The sequence below is a fragment of the Ascidiella aspersa genome, chromosome 6 (genome assembly GCF_963924565.1).
Source record: "Ascidiella aspersa chromosome 6, kaAscAspe10.2, whole genome shotgun sequence".
NCBI lineage: Eukaryota > Metazoa > Chordata > Ascidiacea > Phlebobranchia > Ascidiidae > Ascidiella > Ascidiella aspersa.
This window is the reverse complement of record NC_139452.1, coordinates 10576209-10589081: the sequence shown is the minus strand read 5'-3', so window position 1 is coordinate 10589081 and position 12873 is coordinate 10576209. Positions and strand designations below refer to the sequence as shown.

At 35.3% G+C, this 12873-nt stretch overlaps 1 protein-coding gene across 1 annotated transcript; it reads right to left on the bottom strand.

Moving 5' to 3' along the window:
- Nucleotides 1–603: 603 nt before the first annotated feature.
- LOC146139667 (uncharacterized) lies at nucleotides 604–9310 on the bottom strand. The gene is made up of 12 exons (XM_083391293.1): nucleotides 8482–9310; nucleotides 8031–8197; nucleotides 7393–7586; nucleotides 6324–6401; nucleotides 5521–5571; nucleotides 4995–5102; nucleotides 4463–4545; nucleotides 3948–4060; nucleotides 3324–3489; nucleotides 2475–2668; nucleotides 1628–1815; nucleotides 604–851 (listed from the first exon to the last, which is right to left on the bottom strand). Exons 2-12 carry the CDS (start codon nucleotides 8192–8194, stop codon nucleotides 700–702), a joined length of 1491 nt encoding a protein of 496 aa, XP_083247419.1. The 5' UTR covers nucleotides 8195–8197; nucleotides 8482–9310; the 3' UTR covers nucleotides 604–699.
- Nucleotides 9311–12873: the final 3563 nt, after the last annotated feature.

The following is a 12873-nucleotide window of genomic DNA, read 5'->3' as shown; positions in this document are numbered from 1 at the left end:
CAAAGAGACCAAGACAATGGCTTTATACTGCCATCCAGCAGCATCTTTTTTCAAATTAAATTACTAAATAAAACGAAACGATATCACGGTGTGGAATCAAAGGCGAAAGTCTGATCATCAAGGGGATAAATATCCGTTACAAGATAGACAGTTCAAACATAATATCGAGAACAACAATTTTCGATTGCATATAATAACAGTAGGTTCAGTGGTGTCGTGAAGCAAAGGCATACGACAATTAAGATACAGCGGTGGGGTATTGCTTTATTTATTTTCAGTTGATTTTCTAAAAGGGGCATGTAAACACGCACTTCGCTAAGGTTGGAGTATTTTACCAATTGTAACGTACTTTTTTGGTTTTAAAACAGCAATGTAAACAGACGAAAGGCTCCGAGCAGTCTCAGAAACGGAGGAACATTTGGAAATCGGACTTTAACACGAGCCTTTTTAGCAAGTTAAGGCCGAAAAACCCCAAAACAGTGGTTGAATATAAACCAAGCGCTCTTCGAAGGCTAGCCTAACAACTGGCTCTTAAGGAGTTCTCTTAAAATCAAAATAAAACAAAATGCTTCTAAAAGCACCATCTCACTGGCCAAAGGCCAAAGGCTAAAAAATTATATGCGGTTGCGCGTTTGTAGGGAGAACCTAAACCCCAATCTGTAGCGTGTTTTCAATTTGGTGTAACACTTGACGCACGGATCAGTCATGACCGACCGTCAATCGACGAAGGTTCTCGATTATGCTGTCGGCCAACGTTAGCATCTTAAAGGGCCGGTGCTTAGCAATCTCCTCAGCGTGTGGTATCGAGTTGGTGATCCAGAAGCTATCCAGAACGCCGTTTGAGCTTTCATCTGCGACAGTGCAATAGTAATGGGAATAATGAGGTCAATCACTAACGAAACGGTGTTTTTTGTCTGGTCTGTTATAATAAATCAGTGTCTCCCGATCCAAAATTAGGTCGCCGTTTGATTTGGTTAGTTCGCCGATTGCATTAGTGGAAGAAGATATTCACCCGGACACTAAATTAGTTCGAATTGAAATTTAATTACTAACGGGGGCAATCTTAAAAAACGATCCGTCAAAGAGCCCATAATAGGCACCTCCTGAGGCAATTTATCAGGCTAAAGTAAATTAAATCGTTTACTGAAAAAATCAAATTCAGAAAATGAAACCGAATTTTACCACTACCCCGACTCTAACCAAATCACTAAATAATCACAAATTGATGCAAGCTTTAAAGAGCGATCAGGTCAAAAATCCACTTCCTGCAGTAGTTCACAAAGTTAGATTTATGGAGACTGGTTTCTGTGCATTATTTATGCGATATTCGACACAATTACGCAAGTAATACGAAGAAATGTCTTGTATTCATCAAATTTAAATTTATGTTTGCTTAATTGTGTTTTGTTCGCTTTCAGCTGGCAAGAGTTTGAGTTTGTTGAGTTTGGTCGTCAAACCTTCGCTATGATGCTTACCATAAGGGTCTGGGTGACCTCGAAAAAAAGGTCGGGAAACAATGTAATAATTATAGAGAGTATAGCGACGATGAATTGATTGGTTAATACAAAGTATTAAAAAAGGTCGATGGCGTAAAAACACAAACACCATAACATATTCATGCCCTGACCTTCATCCAAAAAGTTTCTCCATGACTCCTGGGGAAACACCGCGTGTGTGACGTAGGCGCTCACTTTGGCCGCCCCGGCCTTGAGCAAGGTGTTGGCGCACTGGAGGATCGTACCACCGGTCATCACCAGGTCATCCACTATGACCACGTGCCTGTCCGAAGGCGCGCCGTCCACAATCGTCACTTCCCTGCGAGTTGGTTTGGATTGGTCAGTAATCGAGAGCAGCTTAATGTATACTGATCTACCATATCTAGCACAGCAGTAAAAATCTGTTACTGGGGAAAACCGTTGATTTTTAGTGGAGTTTCTAGCCTGCCTTGCTTGCCTCATTGATCGATAGATTCGGTTATAGGCTGCAATGGCTTTCGGTGTACTATGGTACGAAAGCCGATATTGATGGTCAAAAAGCGATTTTACAATGGCTATAAATCACAGCTGCTGTACACGTATGAGTATATTTTATTGGTGATAACCTCTTTTTCTTGGTATTATAATGAAGGACCTCACAAATTGTAAAAAACAACTATTATCTATTCAAAAAACACAATAATAACATTACCATTTAAATCGCACTTATACAATCTACATTACCCCGGTTTGAGAACCATACGATTTACACACCAAGGTCATCAGTTCGAACACAACCGCAGGCTAGATTTTTCCAGCCTGGCCTTGCTTCAACAACACTATGATGATTACGCATTTTATGAAGGCACCCGGTATGTTGTAGCGAAAGAGATTAGAAGGTTAGGAAATATATTTTACGTATTTTATCATAAACGCAAAGTTAAACCTATATGTTGCCTGACGGCAATTAGCATAAAACGGAGCAGCGCTTTCCCTCACCTTTTGCTTTGGTTCCGCTTCTTGATGCAGCGCACGATGGGGAATCCCCCGAAGTGCGAGCTGAAGCGCTTGTGAGCGCCCTCGTCCGGAAATGCGATGGTCACGTGATCGGGAAGGCGCTCCAGTTCGCGCAGGAGACGCGGGATGGCGGTACAGAGCGCCGGGATGACGTTGTCCGTGAAGAAGAAACGCTCCTGCACGCGATGACGTTACGGTTACGCGTGTCTGATTTTATTTCTGTACAGCTAGGACAACCTCCACAAACCATGTGTGTATTTCTATAATAACACGGCACCTGTTGTATTGGAAACACAAGGTTCGTAAGTTCGAACCCAACAGAAGGGTTTATTTTATGTGACCGTGATTAAACAGAAAACTCTTGTTTTTTCGATAACTTCCGTTATTCTTACAGTTGCGATGTACGGTTTACTTTACCACGCCATTTATTGTTGAAAATAAATTATAGCAACAAAAACCTAAGGTTCGCAATTGGTAGAAAAATAGAAATACCGCAATAACGGAAATTATTAGAAAATTGGGAATTACTAAGATATTTTGTTTTGGTCAAAAAGTATTTAATGGAGATTTGATATCAGACTACTAACAGAATCTCAGTAAATTTCCCTTGATCTGCAAGATCTTAACGCACTTCTGGTCCATCACACAAAGAACTTGCAGTGGTCAAAAAGTTTGGAGGTGCAAACGCAGCTTGAACACTTAAAAGTCGCCTGTTGCTTAATTGCACCCAAACTTTTTTTAACACAACACCCGCGGGAAAATGACGCTACACAATCCGTTAGGGTTAGACCGAGCGCCTTTTTTGCGCAACAAAACAAAATCAGCGTAAACCTGCAAAGCGTGAATGTCGAAGATCATAAGACGCGTGGGGCCCATCGCCGACAAGGGAGTGGAAGACAGTATTCGGGCCATGGTGGCTGCCGTGGCAACCTGACCCTCTGTGTCAATGCGTTCCATCGTCCCGGTGGGAAAGTAGGGAAGGATGAACGTCATCGACCTTAGAGTTAGAAACATAAGCGTTACATTGATGACATTTTTGAAGCGCGGAATCTTTTTTTGCCGTGTTTTATCCAGGCACTTTTAAATATAGGCAATCGGTACGAATAGGTTGAAGCTAAGGGTGTTTGATTCCTCGCATTTTATACTGATATGTCGGGTAGAAAAACACCCGATCCAATGACAAATTACGTCGTAACTATGCTCAACCAAAATCGATCAAATTGTCAATCTTGCTGTTGAACAAATATGTAGTTTTCAGTTGTTTGGCTAAAACCTAATACGGCGTTAATAAGTTACTGGGCAATTATATTAGGAGTGATTGTGAGCCGTAACAGTTTAACACGACTGCAGTTAGACTACTTTACGACATTTAGGTATGTTTTACACTTTTTTAAAAGCAATAGTGGGTTGAAAATGTATATTTTATAACTTATTATAACAAAGAAGTTGTCATACTTGATGGAACAACGTGGCAGTGCGTAGAGAAGGGAGACTTGCTCGAAAACAACTTGTGGCGAATGAAAACTTCCGAGAAAAACGACATGTTTTCCGATGCATTGGTGCACATTCTATGAATAACCCAACAGTGTTTAAAATAAAAACATTCAACGACAGGGTGGGGCTCTGCCCGGTGCAGTATTTCAAACCTAAATGAAATTATAGTAGATTAGTTATTTGCTGCTAGATTGTCATCACTGATGTGAACAAGTCATTTTAAAATGACTCCCAGTCAAGCTATTTGCAAAAAACCCACAAATGTCCAAGTCAAAATTAACAGTTGCCGAATTAAGTACTCTTCAAGTCATTTTGAAAAAGTCAAGACAACAAGTCAATGACATAAAAAAAAATTCGGTAAATAACCTGTCTTTTATAGTCCACATGGCTGGATGATCTTTAACATATCATACAAAGTCTTGATATTATTACATAAGATTTAGTTTATGTAGGTATTAAGCAAGTCTATCAATTACCTCAATAAACAAGTTAGGAAATCCATCAGAAAACTTGTTCCATTGCACATCTTTGCAGAAATTAATCTTCATCATTTCATCATCTAAGAAAAGAAGGCAAATAGTTATACACACCAACTTTAGATATTGCACTTGCATTGGGGCGAGTGCTAATTGATATGTACAAAGCAAAACATAGGTTGTTGTTATCCGACCTACTGTACCGAATTTGTTGTAAGTTATGTTAAATACTTAAGACGATACAGACTCGAACAACTAAAAAAACGAAATACACTACTTAACAAACCTAGTAAAATGTCCTGCACAACACACATAGGTAGGATGGAAATTTACCAGTAGTGGGGTAAGTTTTTAGTACAGTGTTTTTTGTCAAGGCAAGTGGCTAATTTAAATGATTGGCGAGTGCAAAACTGAAATTTATTAATAATACTGTTATAATAATATTAATACCAGTTATAATATAATATTTATACCTACTAATATATAAGCTTTCTGTGTATTTTTAGTTAGGAGGCAAATCGCTTGAATCTACCTTGTTGCTGTGACTGTGACAGATCGGATATTTCTCCAGCCAAACCATTGGTACTGCAGTGGGAATACAAAATGACTTCCGACATTGGGCTCCGATGTAATCGTTTTGCTGAAGTAATTACATTAATTCCAGTTTACCAGTTGTGACCACTCTGTTTAATTTAACCTATAGGCTTCACCTATTTACTGTAGACACAAAACATTTTTATCCCTATGTATCTTGGAAAACAATTCTTTGCAATCTTACTTTTTATGAAACCAACATATAATGCTTTCAATGTGCGGGAACACATTAAAATTATTTTAAAACATTGACATGAGAACTAGTACCAAAGTTTCTTCTGTACCAATTGTGAAAACTATCAGTACTTTAGTTGATACGAACCTGTAATTTTTATTACAAAGAAAACACTTTCAAACATGATTTTTTTAGGTAAGCTGTCACTCTGTCAGTAGTATGAGCCTTTCTGATAACAATAACAGTTCACATCAAACTTTATTGGTTTTAGTAATAGGCAATTATATACCTTTACGATCGACAGTTGATTTTCTCTTCCTTGGTAATTCTGTTGGTACTGCTTAAATGCAAATATAAACATTTGTAAAAAAACATAAAGTGGATAAGAATAATTAATATAAACTCCTGCTCACATAAAGTGCTAAATTTGTTATTTACAGCCTTCCAGTAACTACAAAGAAAATGGTGTATGTTCAAACCAGTTACATGAATAAGTCAAAGCAATATTGTGACCCAAAATATCTCAAAACAATATTTATTAGTGTTTTTTTTACTATATAATCGCTTAATAACATTTTACATGGTAAGGTTATAATCATTTAGGCACACCCTAAACATAACTGGTCTCCAACAACATTCAAAATCTAAACATGAAACTCAAGCATTAAGTAGTAATCAATTGACATATGCAAATAATTTGCGCCATTGACTGCACCTTATTATATAAGGTTTTAACATTTAGTGTGTTCACTTCTGCATACATAACAAGGAATAAAAAGTTAAAAAAATATACAATAGGTTAATTAAGCATTAAAACATATTACCAATTGCTGTTGTTATTACAGAGGGAATTTATGTAATTTCTTAGGAATCTAAAGTCATTGTAGTCATTGAGTGTAAAATACTTAAAATAAAATATGATTTCATTAAATTTATACCTAAACTCAAAATTTTTCTGATACCAAAAAAAATTAAATAAATCAGTATTTAAGTATACTTTTGAAAGATGGTTAGAGTTTAGACAATTGGGTTATTATACATTTTAGGGGTTGTAAAACTTTTGAACAATCAAGAAAAAGTTTAACAACTTACTAGACAAAAGTCTTGATTTAATGTTTTCTTCTACTGGTACCTCATCTGGAATATCCAGGATATCTTCATGCCTGGAATCTGTGTTAATGTACAACCCATTCATAATCTTTTTTGCATATATATATAAAAAGGACCTGTTTATCTTAGTATAAAAAAATAGGGCTACATAAGCCTTGGTCAAAACCAAGGTGATAATTATACGGTAATTGGAGGGTTTTTACTTGTTTCTTCATCAGGCAATAAGTGTCTTTTATACTCACATTTTCACAAATCTATGTTATACCAGCGAGAGTGCAGCCAGGAAGACCCAGAATGACCTGTCTTCTTTCCATACCAACATAAGTGACAATCAAGAATGTGGCAAAGTTTTATTAAAACTTAGAAGCCAATATTTAAAGTTTAATTTCTTGGTAACTTTCAAGTCTGAAAAACAGTTTTGCACTTGGCAGAAATTTATATCTTCTTTGTGGTATATTTAAGCCTGCAGTGACTGGTTTCTTCATTCCCAAAGTGGTATACACATTGAATTTTATGCCATCCCTAACTATATAAGTGCATTAGTGGGTATGTTTACCACAGTTAAAAACCACTTAGCATTTGGAATAAACTCACTTATTCAAATTACAATTTTACCTAAATGATCACCAACAATTTTCCATACAGCCTGGAACATTTGTTTGGTATACCTCTTATATGTGACTATAGACTAGCTTCATGGGAACTTGAACCTTTTGCAAACTGCTTCTGCCAACCTAAATTGGTTAAATGCATTTTACCAAGGCTTTGCATGAGCTAGTTTTATCAGATTACAACCATTGTATTGAAGTAAAAGTGCGTAAGGTTAAACACATGACAATACATATGATATTTATAAAGGTTACATGTTTTATGATGACAAGATATGAAAAAAATTCATGATGTCATCTATAAATATTTTCCCCAAAATAGCAAGGGCTTTTAGATATAGTTTGTTGTGTCAGTGCATACAATAACAACTTTTTATTACGATTTCATCACCTGAAAAAGCAGCTATATTTACTGCAACGTACTGCACATTAGACAAACTTACCTTCAGAAATTGATGCATGGTACTCATCAATTTCTTTCTCGATTTTGGCTTGCAAATTTTGTTGCCCGAAAATCCGATTCAAGATATCATAGTGTGCTTTCATTGCTTTGCTCCGTCCGGTTCCTTTTTTTCGATGTACAGCTTTGTTGAAGCGCATGCGGGTTGATTTCACTTTGTTGCGAATTTGTATCAAACTACAAAACAAGTGCAAAAAAAAATTGCAAAGCAAAGGCATCTATATGTAAAACTATGCAGTCAAGTTTGTTTATTTAGCCAAAAAGCTTAAGCATTACTGTTTCCGACAACAATGCCAAATAAATATAAATATGCACAATTGGTAAAAATCATTAACAATTGTAAATGGGAGCTTGATTCCAACTGAATAGAATACACAAATTGATTCACTCAACATTCACAATTTTTAACAGTTGTAATAACTGATTTATGTAGATAAAAACATTTATAAAAAATATTGAAAAATATAAAAATTATTTAAAAAAGGATGTTGCTACCAAGTAAACATTAACCAAAATGCAGGAAGTTTCATTCAGGTATATATATTTTGTTGTGGTTGATGTAAATCAATATATCATGGTTGTTTAAACCATCTCATAAATTCCCAATGACATTTTTCTTACGTTTTGCTGTAACCTTTGTTGGTCAATTGCTTTTGTACCTCTTTGTAAAGTTTGTCAGATTTGGACTTGTCTAGGTCAATTTTTTTGATAACATCTAATTCCTCTATGATAAGCCACAGGTCAGACATTTCTTTGTCAGACCAGAATTTGCTGTCAACATCCATGTCCTAGTAGAAAAACATTGAATGTAGAAAAGTCTTTAAACAAACTCTAACTTTTTTAAATAACTACAAATGTAATAGGAAAATAAAGGCGAAAATAATGTGCGAATACAAATACATCCACTTTATGAATGAAGGAAAAATATAAAATGTAGACAATACTGACTAAAACAAGATTGTTGTTACACTTCTTGAAAAGTAAAAGTACCACATGAGGTACTTGGGGTGAGGCTAACTATTTATATTTTATGAAGGGTGCTGTAAACTCAAAAAGGTTGGGAACTACTGACCTATCAATTAAAATGAAATTTCAATGATAATTCATTTTTTCTGCTAACTCTTTCAGTTCCTGAATCGAAAGATATCAGATATAAGCAACAAAAAGCATTGTTTAAACCAGTGAATTTATAAGTATAGAAAAAAAAATGGTTTAAATAGACAAGCATTTTAACTTTTAGGCATTAACACTCTGAAACGCATTTTTAAACTATAGTGAACTGAACCCCAGTTGTGTTGGTTTACTAAACTCCAGTGTCTTTTTGCCAAATACCTTTTTTAAAAGGATGGTATTTTGTAGTTAAATATCTCATAATGAAATATTCTACACCCTATTTTGAAAAGAAATTCAGTTGTGGTATAGGATTCTTAAACTCAGGTGTCCATAAATGTTGATTGCAAGATAGTGCTACAAGCTCAAAGCCTAAGTGAAAAGTAACATAAAATGCATAAATGTTAAAGTGAAAAAGCCATTATTTGCAGGAGTTCAATATAAACAACTGCGGTTAAGAATCTCAATAATGCAGACTAGACTGCTGGGTATGGTACACCAGTAATACTATGTTCCATCTGCATCTAAGGTTTTGTGTAACTATTTAGGTTTATCCAAATTATTAAAATTTGGTATCGACGGAATCCTAGGCTAACAGATCAAATTATGATGTGCTAAATAAAAAAGTGTAAAATTTAAATGACAAACATATGTGTCGCACACTGCATTTTGCAACACAAGCGGCAACCCGACTATAGTTTTATGTGAAGATCGCTATCAATAGTTACGATATTGGAGTGAACAAAAGTTTGTGTTACTAAATTTGTTGCACAAAAACTTTGTTTACCGTGTTTACCGTTGTACAGCAGCAGAATTTTGCAGCGAAAAGTGAAGCACTCATGCGTAAATAAGGTAATCAAATAAAGCGCGCTAGTTAATAAAGTATTACTACGGCCGATTACCAGAAACAGAAAATATGTTCTACGGCTACATTGCCACCCCATCCGTCAGAAATCAGTGCAGTTCTAAGCAAAAAGGTCTACGACAATCAGTGCATTCAAAGGATCAAAAAGTCCGACCTTTAGACTTTGAGGTCTTGGACAATCCACTAATTTGCATTACCAAATGTGCATAAGAAGATTAAGTTTAACAATACTTGACCCAACCAAACCCAAACGCTAACCAGCGCCCTAACCCAAATAATGTGCGATAATTTAATAATTATAACGCTTCAGGCCCCAATACCTCAATTTGTGACGTAATAATCTTGAATGAAACCATCTTATGACCATCCGAGTTTGGGCTTTTTCCCCCAGCATTTAAAGAATTATTAAAATAACACACATTATTTGGGTTATGATTCGGGTTAGCGTTAGGGTTTAGGTGGGTCAAGTGTTATTAATCCTATCTCACCTTTTTTGTTATCTTTTCTGAACTTTTAATGAATATTTTTAATTTATCTTTGCCGGGAGTTTACCTAAAGGTCCAAATCAGTGCATTGCCAGGACCTCAAGGTCTAAAAGTCTAGACTTTTCTGCCATTGGATGCCCTGATTGTCGTAGACCTTTTTGCTTAGAAATGCACTGATTTCTAACGGATCGGGTGACATTGCGGTACGTGTTTCAAAATATCATTTTAGGTCGTCCGAAACAAAACAGCAAAAACACAAATACATGTTCATCAGAAAGCGACTTAAACTGTACATTTTTGCGCAATTTGTTTGGCATAGGTGATTTTCTTTATCTAAACGTTAATTTAGTAATTTAGGCTAATTATGAATTTGCATTTTAGAGAGCGTGTCTGTTTTATTATTTTTATTTTGGCTGTTGGGAGATATTTATTTGCGTTCCCCTTAGGAGCCATAAATTAGGGAACATAATCATTAAAGTGTGGTGTCATCGTATAATCGCTGTAATCTCTATACTCTTGTCGAGTGGTAGCAATATCTCGTAAACAAGGCTCGTTTCTCAATTTCGTAGTAGGCTAGTGTAGTGATTTTGTACTTTAATAAGCGCTTAAAATAATATTTTTTCTTAGGGATTGATATTGTTACTATTACGTAATTATGCTATAGTTTTTATCTTAAGACCGTTAACTAAATTGTGTCCGTTAGCAAACTGCTCCTTTCGCATCAGTAAAGTCACGGTAAAAAGGCTGGAAATGTTTGGCCCGTATCTGTTTATGCTAGCAGAAACAAGTCAAAGGAAGGTAAAAATAATATATGCCCTAAAACTAACAAAGTAAAGTTTAATATATGTTATTACAAGAAATAACCTGATAAATTACTCTATTTATGATGACGCAATTACTTAGACAAACCACCATTAAAAATAAGGCACTGAAAAAATATTCAACAATCGCAACCCCGTCTATAGTTAATTAGTTGCATTAAATTATTTTGTATTAGGACTACATTAGGTTTATTTGCAGTTTTCAATATGCGTCCCGGATTTGAATTTCTAAAAAATGGCAACCGTAATTATAGCGTGCTCGCCTGGTAAAGTGTTAAAGCATCTACAGCAGATTGGTGATTCCTGTGTCACAATTAAAAAGGACTCCAGTCATAAGACCGAAATAAAAACAACATCAACGTCAAAAAACATTAAAAAGGCTCGCTTAATATATTACTCGATATAGGCTATAGCTGAAAAATTGCTATTTTAGAATATAGCAGTTTACCCGCCACAGTGCAGCATGTCCTGCTGTGCACAGTGTGTTAAGCTAAAAATATTTCTTTAAAACGGGAAAACAAATATATTTAAATGTAAAAAGATTATAGTTTGCGGCATGGTCTCCGACTCCGTAAATGTAATGTTTAGTTATAAACATATATGTATTGATCCACGGTTTGTTAAACGCAATTTACTTTTACTGAACCCGAAATAAAACTTTGATAACCGGTTTTGAAACTTACTATGGTCAAACCGGAGCTAAAACGGAACCTTGAATTGGTTCCGAACCGAAACCGCAACTAAACCGCATTTCGAAATAAAAATCCTAAAAATAAAACCTACTAAAACCAAAGTCACAATAACTCATATTTGACTAGGTTAAATAAAAACTAATTTTAAGCGAAAGCTTAGTGGTTTCACACAAAAACCTTACCTACTCTTACCAATGTCTTATTAAAGTAAATTGTCGGAAATAGGCAATCTTTAACATAAAGTGTCATGCGTCCGATCGATGTCAGGTACTTATCATTATAAGATTTTACGCGTCGAAATACATCAGTGTTATAGGGATTTATATATGCCATAAGTTATTGCAGTGTGAAACTTACAACACCATTGTTTATTCACATGTTTTTCCTAATGAGCTTTCTGTCTCTTAGTCACGGAAACCGAGCATACAGACGAAAGAGCCGCAAGTTGCCGATAAGTAGTATACGCGCCTACAGGTGCAAAAATACTTTGCGCCTTGCCCTTTCGTTTGACCCATCATTTTGTTGCACGATTTTTGTCTGTAGTCTTGAGTAAAATAAGAATCTCATACAATTCTTGTTATCGTTCACTTTTTACCATTGTACACTTTTATTGATACACCACTGTATCATATCCTTTTTGAACTAATCAACAAGTTAAATGAAACATATCACGAGGAATTTCGTCACGACAGACACGGATATTGTATAAAAGCCTGATGACGCATAATTAACGTCGTACGTCATGCATCTTTGGGTTAAGCTATAACCGAGCAGTATTGTTCACTTTCTGAAGAATTTGAATTTTGCCAGATTTTACATCTATTTATGTTTATCAACTAAAACTCTTGTAGGCAGTGTAGAAGTAACCAGCGTTTTACGAATCTCTCGAAAAAACATTTTAATGTAAACGTCGCAATGTGGAAGTAGTTACCAAGTTTATGGAAAGAAATGGTTCAGACAATTTTTAATGCCTGGGATATGTATTTATATTTAACTTTTATTTGTTTCTAGAAAGCAATATAAAAACGTAACAACAATACAAGAATAAAGCTTATGCTTTACAAAAAATTAAGATTTAAAAAATGGTCAATCAAGTTTTCTGATTTCTTAAATACCCATTTTTACAAAATATCTAAATAGTGTATTTTCGTTCGGTTTGCCACAACTATTATGTTTAGTTGTTGCATTTCGTGGTAAACATGCAATGTAACATCTGACGTCTACCTTCCTGGAGTTTAGATTAAGCACTTCCGACAAGCTTTTTAGGTGCACTGCTTTACATGAATTGCCACCACAACAAAACCACATGGATAATGTTGTGAAAACCAATGTATAAGAAACCAATTGTAGGCTATTTACCTCTAATTTGTAACAATAGTGCCAAAGTTTGTTAGCGTACATGTAATGCTTAAGAAACTAGAGTAACATCCAGACAAGCATAAAGTAAACACAAGAAAAAAGGCTACATTAATTTGCTGTTATGTACAACAT